Genomic DNA, 24,852 nt, shown 5'->3' on the forward strand with positions numbered 1-24,852 from the left:
TATATTGGGGGGGTTTTAGATTGCTTTTTCCCCCCAATTTTTTTTTTACATTTAGCAATATGATTTAGCAATATTTTATTTATTTATTTTTACATAGAAATCACTGTGATGTAACATCCAAGACCATTAAGTAATTGAATAATCATGTTTTAAAAAATCAATAATGTCCTATTATATACATTTACAGATTTCAACTTTTATTTAATGGTTATTTTTATAATAAAAGTAAGTTACTTTTTTATGGCATTTGCACTAAATGTACAAAAAACGTTTTCTTTTTTTTACAGTATTATCCAATAGCTTAATGGTCTTGAATGTTAAATTACAGTGAATTCTACGTAAAGTAAAAACAACAACAACAACAACAAAAAACAATGAAGTATTATTCTTTTTTTAATCTATCTATCTATCTATCTATCTATCTATCTATCTATCTATCTATCTATCTATCTATCTATCTATCTATCTATCTATCTATCCATATATATACATATATATATATATATATATATATATATATATATATATATATATATAATAAATTATCTGTCAAATAACTTACGGTGGTTTTCTGTTATTTCACAGTAAGTGTTTGACAACTTTTGCTACCAAAGTTTTCACTGTTTTTTTTATTTTTCTTTACTTTTCTTAAACACATTTTCAGGTAGTTTTCAGATCCTTGACTTGAGGAAAGCTCATGGTGTCACTTCAGCTATTAAATGTTATGTGACTGTGTTGTTATTCTTTGGCGTAATGTCTACATGACACAGAGCTCTGTTCTCCACCCGGATGAGTGTGATAAGACTCTTCTTAAAGCAGACTTCAGGATATGTCCTCTCTGCACCACATACAGTAGATCACAATAAGCCTTAATGGAACCTACAGCCACTGTTATCTTCAGAGGAAGGTCCACCCTTTTCCTGTTCTGCAGTCTGAACAAACAAAAGGGTTTCGGTAAACTACAAGGGGAATCACATCCCACACATTTTCCAAAATATATTCATGTAAAGGACCCCCAAGAGACCTGGGCTCTGCTTATGTGAGCTTAATGAGATTTTTTAGCTTCATATGATTTGATATTGGACAGCAGAAATGTGTAGGCTTGGAGACTGAAATCTATGATTCAATTAGTAATCTTTTTTACAGTTTCAAATGAGTGAGATGACAGTAAACTGTACTGTTGTGGAAAGGAACTATGTACGATTACTAAAGCACAGTTCTTCTATCTGAACCCCAAAAAGCTGTTTCAGCTTGTTTTTTTGTTTTTTTTTTCTCTTTTAACATTTTAACTTACTGTGGCCTTGTATATCACTGCAATATATAAGTCCTGCAGCTCTGTGGAATCAGCACAATCATGGGTAGTTCAAATTTCAATGACAATGCATGTTTTCACAGTCTCTTTCTACAACAAACGGTGTATCCTTGGCAATCGAACCTGCAGTTCTGTCTGATTTTCAGTGAATATTTGTCACATGACCGTCCATCTCAGCAGAATCAATCATGGCTTCACAGTATCGCTGAAGATTGCAGAATTTAATGTTTTTTAACAGGATCTAGTTATTCCAAACTTTATTTTTGGCTACATTTTAAATGAGACATGTTTGGTTACTCTTTCTAATGAAAATTTTGACGGTAATGCCAGTTTTTACAGTTCCTTCTACAATAAACAGTGGATTTTTGGCAATTTATCAAAGAAAATACCTTTCAGAAAACGTAGGGTTCAAAGCGTTAAGGATTTTAAAGTGGATTATTCAGAACATTTGAATGTTATGGTGACTTAAAAACTACACCAAACACACCAGAATAAGCTGTATGCTGGAATGTTAAAACCTTTACAGAGGATATAATTGGAAATTGAATTAATCCAAGCTTTTCTTTGACCATAACCCATCCATTTGAAGCAAAAAAGGGATGCAGTTAAATTAGCTCTGGAGCTTTGCGTTTGCCCTTTTTCACTCGACTTTAACAGAGCTCAGGAGGAGCAAGACACACCGTAGCAGAAATAATATAAGGTGCATACAGGCTGTGATTAAATCTGAGACAGCTCTGCGCCTCCTGCACCCCCAAGCCTCCTCCCTTTGATGAGGTGCCATCCACAGTAGCTTGAGTTCATGTGTTTTTCCGCAGGCACACCGAAGTCGTGAGAACCTGTGTATTAGCAGCTGGCTACTATTGATAAGATAGCTTGTCTGCACCCTTTTTGTGCCAGTGCTGTTATCAAAGCAGTGAGTGATGCCTTGAGCCTGCCCCCATGTGGTTTAAAGTACAACTAAATCTGATTTCTTTTTTATCATGACACTGAGCCTAATACACAGACAGAAATGGAAAAAAATGAATAACATTTGCCCCACTTTTTATGATTTTTCAAAGAATGAGTGAAGACATATGTGCTGTTTGTGGATTGCATAACTTGTGACTGTTGCTACCTTGTTACTCAACCTTAGACAAACAATAAAGACACACATAAGGAGAACTGAAAGGCAGTCTTCTATATACTTCTGCAACAGGAATGACTTGATTTCACTGCAGCACTTCTTCTGACATTATATGATATGAGTGGACCATATGTCAGCATAAGATTATGCATTCAGAATGACCTAATGTCAAGGAAGAAATGCAAATGTTTCTTTGGAATTCATAATCTTTGAATAAATTGTCATACGGGTGTCAAATGTTCAATATGATAGTTTTGGGTTGGGCTTATCTGCATGCATCAGCTCCATAGTATTATTTTAATTTGCACTTTATATTGTAAAGGTTAAGAATATCATATTTTAATAGAATAGACTCACATTTTCTGGCCAAAGGGCAACACAGGGCATTGATAAATGGTCACATGCACACACTTTATGATATGGATGAAAATGTATGGCTGCCTTTATTTTTCTAGTTTTTATCAGACTGAAAAATGTCTAGTATCTTTCTAAGACACAAACTCAATTCAGGAGAGAAAATACCAGACTGACTGCAAGTAGCTCAACAGTTGGGCTGTGAGCGTCCCCTGGTGGATATTTTTAGCTATCAGCTGACCACCTAGGAGCATACAGACTGGTGGTTTATCTGCTGCAGCATATAGATGAAAAAATAACTCACTCAGATGTTAGTGCTACATTGCTGTGTTGACGGTACTGTATAAGCTCTGCCAGTTGCTGTTGTTGTTCCACACTACAGACTACACTGAGCAGCATTTGGAAAAGAAGAACTCAGCTCCATGGGATCAGTGAGGGTCATTAATCTTTTGAGTTTATCTGCATGGGCTGCTTAGTGCAGCAGAGACGGACAACCACAGCAATGCAGGAAATCTTCTAATCATCAGCCCCACAAGAGCTGGGGGAGAGATGGACCTCACTGCAACCAAAACAGAACGTGCTGCAAGACCCGGTTTCCCTGCAAGGTACTGCCAGAGTCAACGCACCTCTGAGCCGTTTCATTCTGGATGACAAGCATTATTCAGGAACTCACCCAGCAATTTGTAAACTCCCGCAGCTGACCTGTGTATTTACATTTTTCTGCATGTTCTGTTTCACTGAGAGTCCTTGAATCCTGGCAGCTCACAGGATAAATGAGGCAGGGCTTACTGCTGCTCAAGGAAACTGAGTTTACCCTTGACAGTGTAGTGATGCTTCTACTGAATTACTTGTACAAAAGAATACCTCTTCTTTAAAAACAATTGTTTTTGTTTTTATTTCAAAAGATATTGAAAAAAGATATTATGTAACCACATAATTGAGAAAAATTCCATAATATAGTATGTTGAAAAAGTAAAAAAAAAAAATGCCTAAAAACGCTTCAAAATAGTACATAGATCATGGTGAAAGTATGGTATGTCAAAAAAAATATGTAAAAACCTTTTTGAAAACCATCATAATAAAGTTTGTCCAAAAAAGGGGGAAAAAAGTCATAGTATAGTATGTCGAAAAGTCAAAGTTAAGTTTGTCCAAAATGCCAAAAAAAAGCTTGAGACTAGTATGTGGATCATGGAAATACTACAGTATGTCCAAAAGTATTTTAAAAACATCATGTTATAGTATGTCAAAAGACTGAAGAAAAAAAACACCATATGAGTCATGTCTTGATAAATCATGGGCTGCGTCTCATGTCCCTTAAATCATTTCCTCTCTCCTTGCTTCGTTTCCGGGACTAAGACGCAAGGAAATGACGCAAGTGAGGGAAGCAGGGATGCGAAATAAAGGACATGAGACGAAGCCATGTTTTCAGTTCTCATGTCTCATCTGTGTTGTCTTTCAGGTCTCCGCGTTGCCCTTTGTGTCATCCCTGCTCCCTGATTACTTGCCTTCTTCAATGTGTTTCACCTGTGCCTGATGTGTTTCCCCTCCCCTTTCCCTCTGTATTTAGTCTCTGTGCTCCCTTTGTTTGTCGCCAGTTCGTTTTGTACAGCGAGTTTAGAGTTTTCTAGTAAACTTTTGAACCTCCACCTTGTCTCCGAGTCTGCTTCTCAAATCCTTCTGTGAGCCCTCCTGATAAATGTCAATAATGTCAAAAAATGGTCAAAGTGAAATTTGTCCACAAAAGCCTAAAAACACTTTAGAAGAGTATATATATATATATAATTATATAGAATATATAATTCTTCTGCTCTCAAAACTGCTCTAAAGAACTGACAACTAAGCAGACTCGTTGACTAAAGACAGAAGTATAGTCTTCTTTATTGACCAGTGATCTTCAATGCCAATCGAATAAAACTACAAAAATAAAAAAATATAAACAAAATATATTTATATTTATATTTTATTTATACACAGCCAAATACTACCAAAATAATCACATACATCTTGAAACATTCTTGTAACTAAAAAATACTCACAAACAATGATGTCCAAAGACAAACAAAGAAGGATGGATACAGATTCAAAATACGTCCATCTCTGACGATCTCAACTGAACAAAAACATATAAAAGAGGCTGACAGCACACTCCCCATCTGACATCTGTAAGATGTCACAATTACATTTTCTGTCCATTGCCCTCTTTTATCAGAGTTTGGCAAGAGGAGTACAGTGTCTGTGATAGGACTCAAGAATATCTTGCATGTACCTCTAGTGGCGGTCTTAACTTTCCTCACCTTTCCATTGAGGCTCAGCAAGGTTTTGACCACTATGCCATGGGCTTTACATTGCTGTCCATCAACAATACGAGATCTCCCTCTCGCAGATTTGGTCTCTCAGAATGCCAAATCCTGCGGCCTTGAAGGGTAGAGAGATACTGGTTCTTACAGCGGTGCCAGAAGACATCGGAGAGATGTTGCACCTGTCTCCACTGGCGTTTGTACATGTCACTTTCATTGAAGTCACCAGGAGGTATGGAGGGAACTCCTACTTTCTGGGTTAAGAGTGTCGGGATGAGAGTAAAGCTTGGGTCGGTGGATAATGGGATGAGAGGTGGTGAGTTGACAATTGGCGTAACCTCTGCCAAGAAGGTGGCTAACGCTTCATGGGTTAGCTGTCAGGGTGTAATGCTCCTGAGCATTGAGTCAATTATCCGTCTTGTCACACCAATCATGCGTTCCTAGCTACCTCCCATGTGCGAGGCATGGGGTGGGTTAAACACCCAAGTGCATCCGTTGTCACTTAAGAACTCTTGTATTGTCTAGTTGTTGCAGTGCTTTGAATCAATGTCAAGCTCTTTGCATGCGCCCAAGAAGTTGGTCCCACACTCAGACCTCAACTTTACTGGACCGCGGATTGAGAGGATACGACAGAGCGCATTTATGAAACTTGAAGACTCCATCGACCCAATCACTTCAATGACACTCATACAGGTGAAGATGACTGCCCAGCGTTTGCTGTTGGCACAGCCTCCCCGAGTTCATAGAGAGGTGACTGTCCATGGCCAAAATACATCCACTCCAACATAAGAGAATAGGGGGTCGGTACTTAGACTTACCTGTGGGTAGATCGGCCATCTTTTGTGTCTCTGTCCTCCATCTGAGCTTGCGGCAGGTCACACAGCTGTGGATTATGGCGCTGATGCACTGCTTTCCACCGATGATCCATAAGCCAGCTGACCTCACTGCACCTTCTGTGAAGTGACGTCCCTGATGCTTGACTTGCTGGTGGTAGTGTCGTATTAGGAGGTTGTTACATGGTGATGGCGAGGGATAATGAATGGGTTTCTTTTATCGCTTGCAAGGTGTGACAAACGACCTCCCACTTTGAGGCAACCTGCCTCATCCAGGTAAGGAGAAAACCCTCTGAGCTGGTTCTGCTTAGGGATCTCTTTCCCTGCTTGAATGCTTGCAAAGACTAAAATCTGGCCTTTTAAGCCACATGCTGGATATCAAGGTGTTTTCTGGAATTGACCGTGACGCATGGTCAGCCAGGTTGTTGTTTGTAGGAACATAGTACCACTGTTCTGGTTGGGATGACTTTCTGATTTTCTGCACGTGATTACTTACATAGACGTAGAACCTTCTGGATTCGTTGCGTATGTAACCGAGGAAAACTTTACTGTCAGTAAAGAACTGCACTGAATGAAACTGGTCATACATTTAATCTGCGAGCATGTCTGCAATTTCCACAGCTAGCACAGCAGCACAACAGTGCGACCTTGGCTTTTCCAAACACAAATCTAAGTTCACTCTTGCCCTCTGCATCAGTAACTTTCATGTAGGCCACAGCTGCTATGGCTTGAGTCGAGGCGTCACAGAATATGCAAATCTCCATGTCTGTGGAGCTGTTGAGGGAGATGGAAGTGTATGTTCTTGGGATCCTGACATGTTCCAGATCTTTCCACTGATGCCACACTTTAAGCTTTGTTTCGGGGAGTGGATCGTCCCATTTGCAGGTCTCATTAGTAAGTTCTCTTAGCAAAGCCCTCCCTTGAATGCTAAAAGCACCTCTGCGAGTGGAAGGCTTTTCCATGGCAGACACCTTGAAAGTGAACTGGTCTGTGGAAACATCCCAGTTTATCCCCAGACTTTATTGCATGGGTGGCAAGTCTGCTCCAAGGTCAAGATCCTTTAAACCTTTTGCAAGCTCCTCCTTGGGAAATGCCTTCATGACACTGATGCTGTTAGAAGCGATCTTGTGCAACTTTAAATTGGACGCTGCCAGCGTCTCTTGGGCTTTCTTGACAACAGCCTCTCCATCAGATGCAAATGAGATAAGGCCATGATCGACATAGAAATGTTGTTCCAAAAAATGTCTTGTCGTACTCTTGATCTTGAAATGCCTTCCTGAGCCCATAAATTGCCACAGCGGGTGATGGGCTGTTACCGAAAACATGAAGAGTCATACCATATTCTACTATGGGTTCTTCCATGTCATTGTTCCGGTGCCAACGGAAGCGCAAGAAGTTCCTGCGATCTTCTCGTATCAAGATACAATGAAACATCTGCTTGATATCAGCAGTGACTGTCACTTGTTCCTCGTGGAACCGTAGGAGTACACCAAGCAGGCTGTTGTTGAGGTTGGGGCCAGTAAGAAGGACATCATGGTGCTGAGTATACAAGTTTTTAATCTGCACTTGTGGATTGGAGGGTTGTTTATCCCATGGTGTCAATCTTAGTTAGCCTGTGTCCGGGGCCAGAAGTAGAAGACTTGGTCTTGTTACAAGATTGAGAACTGAAGCTTTCTTTTACCTGAATGCTGTTACAGCATGGGAAAAAGTAGCTTGGTCGCCTATTGTCTGGTATGTTTGTCTTGAGAACATTTACATGCCCAGGTTTGTGAGCCCCACCAAGACAAATGTCACTGACACTTACCCACCCCAGAGCTAACCTCAAATGTGCAAATGGAGCATTTGGAGGCTCGTTTCCATGATCAAGCACCTTGTGGGCCTTAATAACATCTCTCCCAAGTAGCAGTAGTATCTGCCAGGGGGTCAAGCTCTGGGATCTCTGCAGCAGTGTTCTTGAGGTGAGGATGGTAATGAGTGGCCTTAGGGGTCAGGATCTCATTTTGGTTTTCTGGGAGCATGTCACGCTCAATAAGTGTGGGCAAGGACAGAATGAATTGGCCATCAGCTGATTCCAAAATGAAATAGTTTGCTCTTCTCCCAGTCACCTCAGACACTCCCGCACAAGTCTTGAGAATATATGGGTTTGGATACTTCCATACAGTTAACTGAAGTGGGTGTTCTTGTTCTGTCATGCCTTCCTTGGTATCTATCCACTTTCGAGGATGTAACAGATGGGGGAACAGAAGACCTGAAACTGGGGTCATTTCTCATTCTGGCCTAATTTCTGATGAAGGTGGCAAAGACAGAGAATGGAGGAAATTACACAGAATATTCATTTTTATACTTTTTTCATGTGTCATCCATTTCTCCTGCAGGCCAAATGGGGTGGATTCCACCTGCAGGGTCAAGGTACAGTAACCCTGGTATGTGGCCTTGACTCTTGGCAGAATCTATCTCTAAAAGAAGGTCCCCAAGATCACATAGCAGTTGAGGGTCTTTGTTCGAAATTCTGGGAAAACATTCTAGCCTTTCAAACAAAGCATTTTCAAAAGCCTCAGGAGAGCCTCTCGCACACTTTCCCCAAACCAATGACGGGGTTGCTGATGTGGACCGATCTGAGGCGTTTTAGAATAGGTCTTTATTTGTCATTGTCACATGTACAACGAAATTCAAAGTGCTCTCCAGTAAGTGCAACATTTAAGAGTCTCTAAAAATATAAATATAAAAAGAAAAAAAATATGTACAATTCAAAATACCCAGTTTAGACAAACACATAAACACACCCAGACATACATGCATAGTCGCACAGGAAAAAAACAACAACAAACAAACAGCATGAACACACAGTCAAGACAACAACAGTACAGAACATATCTCAAATGTGTTGAGCCATCAATGTGAATGCAGTGCCAAAATTATCGGGTTTTTTTCAGTATTGAGGGTGGTTATTGCAGTTGGATAAAAGCTGTGTTTGAGTCTGTTAGTCCTTGTGTTGAGTGATCTGTACCTTCTGCCTGAGGGCAACAGTTCAAACAGTGAGTGACCGGGATGGTGTGTGTCCTTAATAATGTTCTGGGCTTTTTTGAGGCAGCGGGAACTGTGTAGTTCTTCCAGTGTGGGGAGAGGGCAGCCGACAGTCTTTTGGGCGGTGTTGATGACCCTCTGGAGCGCTTTTCTCTGAGCCGCTGTGCAGCTGGAGTACCATATGCCCATGCAGTATGTGAGGATGCTCTCGATGGAGGCACGGTAAAAGGACACCAGCAGACTTTGTGTGATGTTATTCCTCCTGAGTATTCTCAGAAAGTACAGCCTCTGCTGGGCCTTTTTCAACAGCTCAGAGGTGTTCACGCTCCAGGATAGGCTGTCTTCTATGTGGACTCCAAGAAAGTGGAAGTCTGCAACCCTCTCCACACAGTCCCCGTTGATGAATAATGGTGTGATCTCTGTTTTCTTTCTCCTGAAGTCTATGATGAGTTCTTTGGTCTTTGAGGTGTTGAGGAGCAGGTTGTTAGCCTTGCACCATGTTGACAGCTGCCCCACCTCATCTCTGTAGGCAGCCTCGTCTCCCCCTCTGGAGATGAGCCCCACCACTGTGGTGTCGTCCGCGAACTTCACCATGGTGTTACTGTGATGGGCAGGGGAGCAGTCGTCTGTGTAGAGGGAACAGAGTAAGGGACTCAGCACACAGCCCTGGGGGGAGCCGGTACTGAGGCTTAGGGCCGTGGATGTATGGTGGCCTACTCTAATCCTCTGTCTGCGATCTGAGAGAAAGCTATAGATCCACATGCAGGTGTAGTGTGGCAGCCCCAGGTCCCCCAGCTTGACCACCAGTTTGTGAGGGAGGATGGTGTTGAATGCAGAGCTATAATCCACAAAGAGCATTCGCACATAGCTCCCCTGCTGCTCCAGATGGGATAATGCCGTGTGGAGTGCTATGGCTATAGCGTCCTCCGTGGATCGATTCTCTCTGTAGACAAACTGGTGGGGGTCAAGGCTGCAGGGCAGGGCTGCTGTGATGTGACTACGGACCAGTTTCTCAAAGCATTTCATCACCACTGGCGTGAGTGCCACTGGCCGGTAGTCGTTGAGTCCAGACATGTGGGGTTTCTTGGGTAGGGGGACTATAGTTGAGGACTTCAGGCATGGTGGGACAGTGGACTGTGCCAGAGACTGGTTGAAGATCTTTGTAAAGATTCCAGCCAGCTGATTAGCACAGTCCTTCAGCACGCGTCCAGGGACGCCATCAGGACCAGTAGCCTTCCTCGGGTTGACAGCCCGCAGCGCGCGCCTCACCTCATATTCCTCAATACTGAGGTTTATGCTGCTGTTGGCTGTGTGGTGGTGTAGTGGTGCCATCTCTGGTGCTGTGACCTCAAAACGGGCATGAAGTGAGGATTCATTGCCTAACCACTTCATCAACAAGTCGGGCTCTTCATTACCCATTAAGTGTAGACCTTGGATGACATTTTCAAATGAGGATTTCCATGCCCAGTAGTCACCTGGGGTGTCACTGAACCTTGTGAGTCCACCATTGAGCAACTCACATCTGGCTAAAAATCTAGTGAGATCCAGATATGTTTAACTTCTCATGTGAGGGAATCTGAGGTCTAGAGCATGGGATTTGTTGATGCACTGAAAGGCGTTGTGGTTGCTGGGAGAAACCATCACTACCTTCGTTCTTGTGAAGCGATGAGACATGGGGTCCAAGACCAGGGTCGGACATGTCAACTTCGTGCTTGAGTTGGAAAAACGTGGCGCTCTGACATCTAATGCAGCTTGAATGTGGAGTGAATTTGTCATTTTTAAAAAGTTGGTAATTTACATATCCACTAGTGCATTCTGCGGGTTGGATGGTGTGAGAGAGCTCACCACTCATGCGGTCTTCTTCTATTTTGCTTGCTGCAGCCTTGTATATGTGGACATCTGCGATGGTGGCCTCTGCATCACGCTGCTGATGAATGGCTGGCAGTGTTGCATTTCCTCCACTTTGAGCTCCGCTTGTTTTACTCTCATTTCAATTTCCTTTTGAGCGTATTCTGCTCTTGCACGTGTTGCCTCTGCTTTAGCCCATGCATTGACTGCTGCCATGCTAGAGGATGACTTCTTGGAGCACTTCGAATATTTTGACATGGCCCTATCATCTCTTGGCTGAGACATCTTCATTATGTAGCAAAGCTGACGTTTGAATCCACCTTTAATTCTGTTTGCCGTAGATTGATCTGTTGTTGTTTTTTTAACTGTTCTGCTCTCACTGAAGAACTGACCACAGCTAAGCAGACAGATCAACTCGTTGACAGATATATCATCTTCTTTATTGACCAGTGATCTTAAATGAAAAAAAATAGAAATACAAACAAAATATATGTAAGGCAATGATCAAAACTGTGGCTTAGTTGGTAGAGTGGTCACCTATTGACCGGAATGTCAGTTCCGTAGTAGTATCCGTGGGCAAGATAGGATAGCCTCTGCCACCAGTATGAATATGTGTGTGAACGGGTGAATGAGCGCAATAATAATGTAAAGCACTTTGGATAAAATAATAATAATAGTGCAGTCCATTTACCATATACAGACAATTATTACCAAAAAATCACATACATGAAACATTCTTACAACTGAAAAAAACTCACAACCAATGATGTCAAAAGACAAACAAAGAAGGATGGATGGATTCAAACTAAGTCCATGTCCGACGATCACAACTGAACATGTGACTAATTTGCCTTCTCACCTTCTCTACTCACCTAAACATTCCTATTGGCTTTTTAACATAGAATAGTAGCCTGGCTAATGCCAATTTTTCCGTAGAGGAGGCGTGGTTTACGATCCTCCAGAGCCGTTTATTGGGCGCTACGAATGTCTATCATGAGCGTCTGTACATAGCTCTTAGCCAATCGTATCAGTTATACCAGATGACATATGTAGAGCGACAGAAATTCGAGGAAGAATCGAGCAAAAAGACGACTGATGTTTACATAGCTAGACTAGCCCATCTCTACTTTGGGACTAAAATGCTCAATTCTGCTTCTGCAACGTTTTTCTGCAGCATGTTCTGGCTCTGGCTGCTCTGTAGTTTCAGCTCACAGTGTGTCTCAGTGAGTGTGTGTGTGTGTGTGTGTGTGTGTGTGTGTGTGAGAGAGAGTGAGAGTGAGAGAGAGAGAGAGAGAGAGAGAGAGAGAGAGTTTTGCTGCTTTGCTTCTCCAGTTCACGCTTTCTGCAAGATTATTTATTTTTACGCCTTATTCCCCCCTCATGTCATTCAGCCACACACATCCACTGATTTTATGGGCAATAGACAAGCTGCTGCGGGTCTCTCGGCGGCTCCGCTGTCCCCCGGCTCGCATGGGAGATCACCGGCGTTACAGCAGTGAGCGGTAGCGGGGCTAGTTGGTAGATTAGGGTTTTGCCAAATCCTGTCGGAAGCAAGGCTAAAACATCCTTTTTGGTGGTGATAAAGGAGTGTAAAGTCAAACGTTGTTCTTCTTTTAAAATAAACTTTGGCTCTAAACTATCTAGAACACTGTCTACAGCTAGATCTAAAGAGAGCTTGGCGTCTGCTGTAGCCATGTTGGATCCGTAAGAAAACTACAAACTTCTGTCTGTCCAATAGTATGCCTGGATGGAAGAAAAAAAAAAGTCATATATCAAATATGATTGCCTGGCAGATCATTTTTCTTTTATTTACAACTGAGATCCGCCATGAAGGCATAGTGTCCCATAGGGATAACCACTCCTGACACATCCACTGCATAAAATATTTACTGCACAAAGACAAACATGTGGGATGGTTTCTAAACTTTATAAATGTATCTCTACACCTCATGCATCTTTAGCATAGACTGTATAAATAATGAACGTAGGGCCTGTGACCTCACCCACCACTTTGTGGACTGCCGCTTTAGGCATTGAGTTCAGCATTTCACTCGTCGCCATTTTGTGTCGCCATCTTGTGTCGCCATCTTGTTTCCAATATGGGGAGCAGACCATATTTGGACTGTGGAGGAGCGAGAGGGCTCTGATGACACTGACTACACGCCTCTCTACACTGGCAACCTGACTGAGCAAAGTCGCTGCTAATTCATGTTAGTATTAACTGGAGCATTAACTGGGATGTTAGTTTTGGCTTGCAAACAAAATGTACCTTACTTACCTAATAAAAATGAACAGCGACTCCTTGGAGTGTCTATTAGTCCAACCAAACACTGAACAAGACTTTCAAATAAACTGTCATTAAGTGAAAAAAACTGTGTGAAAGGGTCAAAGCTATGAGACCAAACCACTAAACACCAATCGCACCAAGTTGACTAAATGGTTACTGAAAGAAAAAAGTCAATTGTGGATTTAATAACAGTCTCGTCACACTGAAAATAATCGGCTAAGTCATTTTTTGTCCAAATTGTTGTTGTTGTTTTTTTGCGTAAATCATCTCCTACCTATGGTAAAATCGCCTATATCCTCAGTTGATTAAATCATGTGATTTTACCCCTTTAAGATAATGGCCTATGTCAAGTGTGTGACTTAAGCAGATTTATTATGCCTAAGTCAAAAATAAAATGTGACTTAGGCAATTTTTTTGAACATGCCTTTGTGACTTAAGCAAGATATGGTAACACTTTATTTTGAAGGTGTCTACATAAGAGTGACATGAGCATGTCATAAACATGACATAGGATGTGTCATGAACATCAATGACACTTTGAAGTAAAATTAATGCTCATGATGATTGTCATGTCATGTTTCTGACAGGCTTGTGTGACTGTTATGTAGACACCTTCAAAATAAAGTGTTACCATATCTTGCTTAAGTCACAAATGCATGTTCTAAAAATTGCCTAAGTCAATTACTTCTCTTAAAGTTACATAATCTACACACAGTGTTATTACTATGCCAATAGCCATCCTTTGTTACATCCTTTTTGAGTGAAATGATCAATAAATGTCATATGTTACACTTTTGGTGAAGTTTTTTGTGTTTCCTGCAAAACTTGAAAAAATGAGTTAGGCGATTATTTTAACAGGGTGACGATATTACCTTGTTAACACACTTTGGGGGTTAAGTAGGGATGAGAAGCTCGATGATAAAATTAACATGATGTTATTGAACGCAACATTGACCTTGTAAATAACGGCAGAAGAACCGTGCGCTTCGTGAATGTAACATCAGAGCTCTGTGATCGACGGCTGGTAGCTAACTAGCTAGCAAGTTGTTGCTGTGGCTACTGCAAAAGGCGTTGCCTGACATTTCTAAACAAGCAGCTTTACGGTTTAATATTGCTTAAAACTTTATATGACTTCAAAATGGTTGTGGAGGACACCCAGTTTCTGAGTATCCTCAAGGGAAAACGCGTTAAACTGACCCTCAAGACTACATCTTACCTCGGAGTCATCCAACGTATAAATCCCAACAAAACGCTGATTCTTGCAGACGGTTAGAAACATTGTCAATCGTTTATTTGTATCGTCTGAATGCATTTTCTACCTGTGGGCTAAAACATCTCACTTTTTGTATCTAAAGTAAGTTAGCCCTATATTAACTTGTGTATATTGTTTCAGTTGTCAGTGGCAGTAATGGCTGTAAATTTCCTGGCTCCAAAATGTTTTTCGGGCATGAGGTTCTGAATGGTAAGTTTACTTAAGATAATCAGAAAAATTAAGGTTTTCTTTAAAAAATGTTTACATCTCGTCACACTGTTAAAATAATCGCCTTAGTCATTTTTTGTCAAAATTGTTTTTTTTTTGCCTAAATCATCTCCTCATGACGCCGGCCACCTATGGTAAAATCGCCCTCACCCCCAGTTGATCAGATCATGTGATTTTACCCCTTTAAGATAATGGCCTATGTCAAGTGTGTGGCAGATTTATTATGCCTAAATCAAAATAAAATGTGAGTTTGGGAATTTTTAGAACATGCTTTGTGACTTAAGCAAGATATGGTAACACTTTATTTTGAAGGTGTCTACAAAAGAGTGACATGAGCGTGTCATAAACATGCATTGGGATGTGTCATGAACATTAATGACACTTCCAAGTAACATTAATGCTCATGATACTTGTCATGTCATGTTTCTGACAGGCTTGTGTGACTGTTATGTAGACACCTTCAAAATAAAGTCTTACCATATCTTGCTTAAGTCACAAAGGCATGTCATTTATTTCTCTTAAGTTACATAATTTACACACAGTGTTATTACTATGCCAATAGCCATCATTTGTCACATCCTTTTTGAGTGAAATTATCTGTAAATGTCATATGTTACACTTCTGGTGAAGTTTTTTGTGTTTCCTGCAAAACTTGAAAAAATGAGTTAGACGATTATTTTAACAGGGTGACAATCTGATATTTGTATGATTTATTCACAGTGGAATTTACCAATGACGAGAACACAGGCAAAGGGTAAGTAATCAACAAGCACCATAGATAACAAACTGACTTTGCTTTTAACTACAAAATACAATGTTTTGCACAGTCATATTCATGACCATAGACTTGAAGAGCATTTGAACGTGGAAAAATTTCAGCCATACAGGAAGACAATTGCACTGGGTGAGTAATGTTTTCGTTCATGCTTTATTCATAATCAAAATCCAGTATACTTCCATGTTAAAATCTTCCAAATTAATAGATAAAGCAGTATTGAGAGAATCCCTTTTTACAGATTATGATGATGAAGATGAAGAGGAGTATATCAACTTTGTAGTCATAGATGAGTTCCATGAGAAGTTTGGGTCTGCTGTAAGGTCCTTTTCTGTGGCATTACATTATTTTTTCAGTATGGAAATATGTGAGAGAGATTAAAAACTTCCTATCTGTCAGGTGATGCACATCAAGAAGCAGCATGTGATCGGTGTGGGAGCGGATGGAGTTGAGGTATTTAAGCACGGGAGACTGTGTTGGCTGCAGGTAAGAAGTTCTGCACTCCGTTATTTTCCTTAAAAAAAAAAAAAGAAAGAAAATTACTGGTCTAAACTAGTCTTCATTCATGCAGATTGCCACTAAAAGCAAAGTATACCTGTTCGATATCCTGTTACTCGGAGCTCGAGCCTTTAAGAATGGCCTTTCCATGATCCTGGAAAATAAGCACATACTGAAGGTTAGCATGTAAACAGACATAACAGAAATATAATTCCATCACAGTGATTAATATTACCATAACCTCTATGTTGTACATTTTGAACAGGTCATTCATGACTGCAGAGCCATTGCTGGATGTCTGATCGCTCAGTTTGGAGTGAAGCTAACAAACGTCTTTGATACGCAGGTACAAGTGCAATATGGCCTACTTTTTCCTGCATGTTTAGATGAGGTTACTTACTTCCTGTTTGTGTGTTTAGGTGGCAGATGTCATGTGCTTCTACTCAGAGACAGGAGGCCTCCTTCCTGACAGAGTCAGTACTCTGCAGGAGGTGGTGAGTCTCCATCTAAAGGTGCCCTCCTCCCAGCTCTTATCCCTTCAGATGAAGTCGCAGCTCACCAAGGTACAACAGCACACAGCCTCATTGCAAATTATTTATCTCTGTATGTATTCTGTAATCTCTTGTGCGTGTCTTTACAGGAAGAAAGGGAGATGTGGTACAAGCGGCCCTGTCCTGTCCCCCTGCTGAAGGTGATGGCACTGTCGGTGATCCACCTTCAGCCTCTCAGACTGGTGCTGCTGGATAAAATCATGACAGACTATATGTCACTAGTGGATTCATACCTCAACAACAGCCAGTACGAACCTGGCGAATTGGAGCATGTCAGCATGGTGAGTAATTCACAAATGAGCACATTTCAGAGCCATACAGTCTGCCATGGATTGAAAAATCTGGCAAATGTGGCTTTGCTTGCCCATTGTGTTTACTCTGTGACCGATCAAGTTAAAGCAAAATTGCATTTCTGTATCTAACAGAAGCAGAGCAGTGTAACAGATCAATCAGAAGACTATCTGTTCATTCACTAACAAACACCACACTAGTTCAGAAAAGTTAAATGTGTGCAGCGAGTCAAGCAGATGTAGGAGGGAAGGATCGAGGTACTGGATGGAAGGATGACTGTTGAAAAGGGGTCAGAGGTCAGAGTCAGAGGGGAAGGCAATGAATCAGGGGGATGTGTTTGAGGTTTGTTCTCTGTTACTACATATACATCTACCTGATCGGCTGTCAAGGGTCAGGGACCTCACAAAACAAGGTTTTTGGCCCCAACTCTCAGATTCATATTCTGATTATGACAAAATTTCACAAAACATTTTCTATCCAAAAGGTTTCCTTCACTGTGATGACATAATGTTCTGCAAAAGCATTTTTATGGCCATTATTAAACACCAGTTATAAAAGGGAGATTGTGATCATATTTCACACCTGGTCGGACACTGAATCTTGGGTGTCCACCTTGAAACCGTGTGTAGATCTTCTGTGCTGCCAGGTTGAAAATGTGTTTGAAGCATCCAATTCTTTGAATTTGTAGTTTTTTGCAGCAAAATGCACAGTTGAAGCATTGCCTCGTCATGGCTGCAATTTTGGGTTTTAGCCTGATCCTCTGGTAGTACACCACAAGCATCTGCAAAGATCTATATTAGTCCTCTGTAAATTAAATTTAGCAAAAAACAAACAAACACTTATTTAAGTCTTCACTAAACATCTTAGGGAAGAATGCTACCATGAAGCAGTATTTCTAGTTTAGTTTCATAATATATTCACAAGTCACAGCAGACTGCAACAGCTACATTTCTGTGAAGTTGTGCAGATGTCTTCTTTCTGTCACAGTATTGAGAAGCCTTTAACCTGCTTCAAATTGGGGGGTTTTTTGTTAGTAAAAAACAAACAAAAAACTATTTGTGTTTCCCTTGACAGTGTTTTGTTATTAACCTAGTTGGAAATGTGATGAAAACTGTGTCTTTGACAGAAACCTAGTTGATTTGACTGCTTAAGTGTTTCATAAGCTTCAGCTGAACTTTTAGGATTTTTTTCAGTGAATGAGGAATGTGGATCTTGTCTCCCATTGCTTACATTGAAATTGTGTTAGGAAGGTGTAAAGCAAAGAAAAAACAGTTTTTAATTGTTTTAAGACAGACTTGATAGAAATGTGACCCTGCCCTTAAAGAACTGTCACTGCTCTATAAACTGTCTACCTGTCTGTGTCCTCAGGAGAGTGTGTTAGAGTTGCCCAGAGAGCTCCGGCAGCTCGAGCAAATGCATCGCGAGCGGCAGGAGTGGGCTGTCGACCACTACCCCGTCACAGAGCAAGGTCTGCTGGCTCGCTTCAACCCCCGCAGTCAGTCTCCAGCCCAGACGTCTCCTGCAGCAGAGGAGCACAACCAAGCAGATTCCTCTGAACCAACAACTTTGGAATCACAAGTTGACACTGTCCTTCACAAGCCCCCAAACAGTGTTTTGTCAGTGGATGCCCATGTCTCCCCTGACCCAACAGCAGCCACTGTATCAGACCTCAGGAGACAAATGTCTGTTAGTAGTCCCTTGTCTCAGGGTGTAGGCAGAGGGCGCGCAGATGCACTGATGGACACAATGGGTAGAGGAAGGCCCGTTGGGAAAGAGCAGTCATCCATCCGTGCCTTATCTGCCATAGGAAGAGGCTTCCTTCTCCAAATATCACAAGATCAGATACCCAGAGAGTGCATGGGGGTCATGATGACTCCAGGTAGGATTTGGACGTCTCCTTCGTGTCACAGCCACACACTTGCCCAAGAAGTATTGCCCCAGCCTGGCCCCGGTGCAGATGACCTGCCAAAGGACACAGGAGAACCTTTTACATCGACAACTGAGTCATCTTCACTCATGCAGTCATTCAGGTCTTTCAGATATTGAAGAAAGTGTTAAAAGCCATATAAGGAGTTGCATTGGTCAATTGTTTGTAGTTCCTTAAAGTGACCAGTAGATGGCAGTAAATATTATGTTTTGTGTCGAGGTTTGTTTGATAACCAGGCATTTGTGAAAAGTCTTTAGAGAAAAAAAGATTCAGTTGTTTGGATGTTGCATGCCAGTTCACTTGAATAATATCTGTATTTTGTTTGGCAAATCATTTGCCTGTCTTTAACAGCTAAATCCTTCTTAATATTTTGATTGAGTGATAATTGATTGCACTCTTATCTGTAACATTTAGATAATCTGTATGATATTCAAAAGATTCAAGTGTTTATGCTGATTTATGTTTATCATTAAGAGAGTGACAAGAAGTAATAGCCTTGGCTGTTGTAACAAAACTACAACCAAAAACAGCTCCACATGTCCAATAAACCAAATTGTGAGCTGAGCTGAGTGTGATTTATTGCTGTACAGCTTGGCTTCTGTGTTGCAGTTAATTGATTGTGAAAAGCAGCAACAGACATTGATGGATCTACTGTTAATAGAGCAAAAACATTACTAGCTGACACTTCTTTTGATTACAGATGACTAAAGGAAACCATTAAGCTTGGCACAGGCTGAACAGTGATACTGACTCTCTGCAGCCTCAGTTATTGCTGCAGTTCAGATGTATGTGATCACAGGTGGCCCGGCACCTGCCATGTTCTACAAAAGCAGATCTTGCAGACTTTGCTGAGAGACAATCCACAGTCATTTTTGCCTGAATCATCAGATGTTGGTGCACAGGATCAAAACCAGGCACTGGACCCAACAGCAGGGCATTGCTGCAGTGCAAATGGGGCCCCCCGTATTAATCACATTTTATTGCTATGGTTATCTACACGCAGAGGCTTGGGTCCCTTCCAGAGCTTTCTAATTGAAAGCGTGAAACAGATAAAGTAGGATTTTAATTAACTGGGAGGCAGCCCGGCACAAAGCCTTGCATCTGTCTTAGCAACTGGCTCCTCCTCAGCTTCTGCTAAACACAAGCAGGATGGATCCTTCCCATATGCCTGCCTGAACCCTTTGAAATGCTGTTGTTGCTCAATCTGTATGTGGGTGGATTGAGCAGGGAACAAAAGCTTTAACACACGTTCTTAAAGCTGAATTCACTTGACGTTATCTTTGAGCAGCTGCACTCAAATCATCCAGAAGAGTAATACGTTCCCACAACTTTGAGTGCAAAACAGATACAAGCTTAAAAATTGATAAACCAATACCAGTTTGCAATGAAAGTATACAAAGTCTACAGAATGGAAGATTGTTTTATATATCTGCGTCACTAAACGGTGGAGTTGTGGAGTGGGGGTTGGTCTCTGTGGGGCCGTGGAGGACAGGCTCCTGTCATTGACAACCAGATTGGGGCTCTTATTTTAGAGGACCTTGCATTTCCTCTCCGTCACAATAATGCCTTATGTGCAGCACTTCCTGTTTCTCAGGCCTGTGAGGAAGGAACAGGGCGCTTGTCACACGGTAGTCACCGCTTCCTCCCCTCACTCCCCTTACTCCCCCCCCCCCCCCCCCCCCCCCCCCCCCCCGCTTCCAAACTTCAGACAGTGTTGTGTCCTTCACAGGGGAAAGATGACTGCACCTTCAGCATCACAGCAGGATGCTGCCGTGCTATTTTTAGGCTCAAATCGGAAAGGTAGTGCACAGACATAAACACAAACTTTAGGATGTCCAGCTGTGTTGATTTAGCATCCGAAAATGGCCGTTCAACTGTGGAAGGCCAATTATTGTTTTGACTGAGCAGTGGGAACGTGGAGGCCTGCTGTTTGCTCAAGGAGCAATGGAAATAGATTACCCATAAACTATGATTATCTCTTTAAAATGTTACACAGGTTTGTCCTGCAAAAAAAAACGTCTTTGCTGTTATTCAACCACGCAGTATTAAAGTCACCCGGACACGTGCCAGACTGCATTATTGATCACCAAGGCTTGTGACAGCACCCAAAACAACCACCGCCTTATTTACTTTCCACCATATTACTGTCATACTGCAGGAGCTCCAGTTACCATTGACACCAGAGCGACAAGGTATTCAAAACATGCTCCTAGGCAACCATCCCTCCTCTGGTTGAGTGTTAGGCTACAGATTTGTTCATAATTAATAGGCTTTTGTTAATTATTAAAAACAGAGGGATAATTTACCAAAACCACTCCCTTTAAACTGTTCCTCGTTAGGATTGCCACGTTGTTCGCTGGTTTGCACCCCTAAGCACGTCATTAAAATTCATCGTTGCAGACTTAAGTGCACAATCAGATTACGGTGCATTTCTGTTGATGCCGAAAGCGTGGAAAAGGCTGAACACACAGTTTGGACCACTGCACTGTCAATAATGAGATTGTTTGTGTGCTTTTTAAATTTGTACTCATGATTGAATCCCGCCACATGGACATTTCTCAGCTAATTACCGGCCTCGTATAGTTGCTTTTAGCCTGAGGTGGCAGAGCTGGCCAGAAGAGACCTTTTTGATTGGCTTGTTGGAAGAACTTGATCCGTCGGTCTTACCTGAGTAATGCGGCACAAAGAGAGAGATAGGCAGTATCCATTAGTTCACAACTGTGGCACAACAAATTAGACACGTGTCAACAAAATAATCTCAATTTCATTATTCATGTAACCACATGTAATCCCTTTGTGTTCGTGAGCTGAGAGGAATCTAATCAGATATCAGGTTCCACTGTGACACTGAACTATATCCCTGCAGCCAATCTTCCATCTGTTAGGAAAAACCTATTGTTGAATCCTGCTCAAGCCCCCCAACCCCAACCCCCTACCACCACTCCCTCCTTCTTTCTCTCACATTACAAAATGACCCTCTTTTACTCTCCCCTGGTCATATTCAATGGGAGAATTAATATTTAACGTGAGAAAGGCTGACCTAGCCAGATGGCCTCTCAAGTACAGCAAAAATTAGAACAAAACACAGCATCAATATTTTAGCCAGGCTTACTAACGGTATGTATCCCCGCAGTCAGGAAACCCAACTCAGGAAAGACCTCTCTATATATGCACACATTCATTCAAACACTCACATACACAGATGGAGGCACACAATAAGCATCTTTATGAACTGCTGCGCCATGTTTACTCAGGCAGCATGGAGCATCGGGACCTTAAGGGCCTCTTCAAAGGAACCAGCCATATTGTGACCTTCAGCTGGGATAGAAGAGCTGGGATAGAGGATGAGTGACAGGTGAGGGTGCAGATGAGAATGTGTTTGATGCAGTGAGAGCTGGCTTTAGGAATGTCATTTATCAGCTGGTCTTGCTGTGCATGCATAAGCACACCACAGAACACTTTATTAGTGAAGCTAGCAGATTGGCTTTTGAGATAGCAATGTTGGTTGGGTTGTTGGCCCATCACTCTGTTCCAGATTCAGAAAGTCAAACAACTGTTTGATGGATTGCCATGACATTTAGAACAGACATTCATGCCCCCAAGGAGGATTAATCATGACCCATTAAGTTTTTTAGCACCATCTTCGGGTCAAAGCTTAAATTTGCCCAATATTTTGTTTTGTTTTTACCAATTGCCAGCAAAATTAACATGATGTTTCCCTCAGCCTCTGTTCAAGGCAGGGCAAATTAATTGTATCGCATCATTGATACACAAGGTAATTCAAAGTGCTTCACAGATGCATAAAAATACATGAAAAATACAACAGATATTAAAAGTGTTGAGAAGACGATAAAACAATTAAAAGAAGCTATTAAAAGGATTTTTAAAAGACTTCAGGTATTCAGAAAGCTTGTACCACAGGTGAGGAGCAGAGGAACTAAGTGCAGCTTCACCTTGCTTGGTTTGATCCTGGGAACACTGCGTAAACCCTTCCCAGATGATTTAAGGTGTCTGGATGCTTCATAACGAACAGGTAACTCTGAGATATATCTCAGCCCAAGACTATTCAGTGCTTTGTAAAAAGGGAACAGGATTTGAAAATCTACGGTTACAGTTCAACTGATAGCATGGTAGCACACTAAACTAAGTTGGCATTGTCAGAGTGAGCAATATTAGCTGCTTTTAAGCTTAAACCACTGCTATGCCAAATCTGCAACCTCGGGCCTGGAAAGTAAAGCCAATGTGGAAGTGCCTTAAACCTGCATTCCTTCTAATGGCCAGCAGGGGACGACTCCACCTTTCGAATTTATAGGAAAATTATTATACTTATCACTTGATTTACTAGCTCAATTTACAGCTCTCAAATAAGTTTATGGTTTCAATTACTACTTTCAAGTCTTCTTCTTTACAGTATGATGTTCTTTTTTATAAATTATGGTCCCCATAAGTAAAAAAAGCCAATTAAGCAAGGTATGTTTAGGGCGGGACTACCTTGTCATTTGTAGCACAGCTGTGCGTGTACATTTCCATGTTTTTGACATAGAACTTTGACTCTTTCATAATCCCTCTCTCTTCTCTGAGAGAGAAGTTTGGATGACGTGCTCCAGGGCTAAATTAACCACCTAAATATTCTAATCCACCCACTCTTTCTCTCTCTAGAGATAAAGTTTGTCCTTTCAACTATAATCTTAGCTCACGGGGTAGAGGCCCGGGACACAGCGGGATTGAACCACAGAAAGTCTTCCTAACATCAGAAGAGCAGCTGAATGCTTCTGAGCATTTTGGCCATCACTTAACCAACCACAGAGTAACTGGCATGGCCCCGGTCCCCGGGGCTCAGTTGCTGCACTCTCATTCAGGGGAGAATATGACAAAAACAAGCGGGATGTTAATGATTTGTGCAATGAACACGGACATGTGTCAGTGACAAGCATGCAAACTAATGATGCGAGCCCACCATTAAGTTTGTAATGTTAGGAAATAGTGTTTTTATTTTTTAAATAAAAGTAGGGTACTAAAATAGTTGTAAATATGATAACTTTGGACAAAAATCTGCATGTCATGATTAATCTTCTGCAACCATATTCAGTAAAAACTGTCCACCAGATTTGCTTGCATCAGTGGCTTTGAGAGATTTTCAGGCTTTGCTTGATTGAGAAAGGCCACTGTTGGTCAAAGGAAAAAGTGTTTATTCACCAGAATTTCTGGTAATTAGTTATTAGAATACTGGCAACCCCCTCAGCTACAAATGTCTTTGATTAAAAAAGATGGGAGATTAGCTTTTGGCGAGTTTGTCATAATTAAAGCCTGCATTGTGTGTGTGTGTGTGTGTGTGTGTGTGTGTGTGTGTGTGTGTGTGTGTGTTTGTGCACGCATAGACGAGGGGGTAGTTGTAGCCACAGGGAGGACCTGGAAGAAGAAGGCATGGAGGGGGCTCCCCGTGGCTGGCTGAATTAGTGCCCGCTGGTTTGGCCTGGCAGCTGCTCTCTGAGCCTGGCACACTGACAGCCTGGCACCATGGCGCTGTGTTGTCAGGGCCAACTAGAAGACTGTAAGGGAGGCGGTGATGCCAGGCCCACCAAACACAAGCTCTTCTACCATAGAAGGCTTTGTCTTCCAACCATACTTGCGTTACTTGTTATGGCAATATCGATGGATTAGTATGAGATTAAGTTGCATAATTAAAAAGGGCAAATTACATTCGTGTCACAAGGGAAAATGTAAATGGCATCCTAAGCCAGTTATGACATTTAGCCATAATGAAAAATGTGGCCATTATGCGATTTGAAGCAGCGTTCCAAAACAGTCAGGTGTCACATTCACTGCACCGTGCCCCACGAGTAAAGACTGATTCACTTAAGTGCAATTCAATTGAATTTAAACTGCTTTGTCGAGACTGCTCAACAAAAGCCCTAATGGTAAATTAAATGTGATACACAAAGCAATGCCATCTGTTTTAACACATACTTGTTACTGCAGTCATATAAAACCATCTTGTCAACAATATGCGTTTAATGAATTCATGGAACTCTAAGCCTGATATGCCTGATGCTCTAATAGGGAGAGTGGTGACTCAAATGGTGGCAAGGAGTGTCTTTTTTGGCACACGCTATGCCGCTGATTTTGGTGAAACTAAAAAAAAAAGATTTTCTGCTTTTTCCCCCTGATGTCCTCCAGCTGCTCTGCCTTGACTCTATTTGATTTACAGAGTTTCTTGATGGACAGAAAGCTTTATTTCTAGCTAAAGTAATG

The 24,852-nt window shown here is 41.6% G+C and overlaps 1 protein-coding gene across 1 annotated transcript; it reads left to right on the forward strand.

The window, feature by feature from the left end:
* Positions 1-14,038: 14,038 nt before the first annotated feature.
* exd1 (exonuclease 3'-5' domain containing 1) lies at positions 14,039-19,164 on the forward strand. Its single transcript, XM_059353364.1, has 11 exons — positions 14,039-14,346; positions 14,472-14,540; positions 15,279-15,312; positions 15,386-15,462; positions 15,575-15,651; positions 15,733-15,819; positions 15,905-16,009; positions 16,097-16,177; positions 16,251-16,394; positions 16,472-16,663; positions 18,042-19,164. Exons 1-11 carry the CDS (start codon positions 14,217-14,219, stop codon positions 18,717-18,719), a joined length of 1,674 nt encoding a protein of 557 aa, XP_059209347.1. The 5' UTR covers positions 14,039-14,216; the 3' UTR covers positions 18,720-19,164.
* Positions 19,165-24,852: the final 5,688 nt, after the last annotated feature.

Source organism: Centropristis striata, chromosome 16, assembly GCF_030273125.1.
Source record: "Centropristis striata isolate RG_2023a ecotype Rhode Island chromosome 16, C.striata_1.0, whole genome shotgun sequence".
Classification (NCBI taxonomy): domain Eukaryota; kingdom Metazoa; phylum Chordata; class Actinopteri; order Perciformes; family Serranidae; genus Centropristis; species Centropristis striata.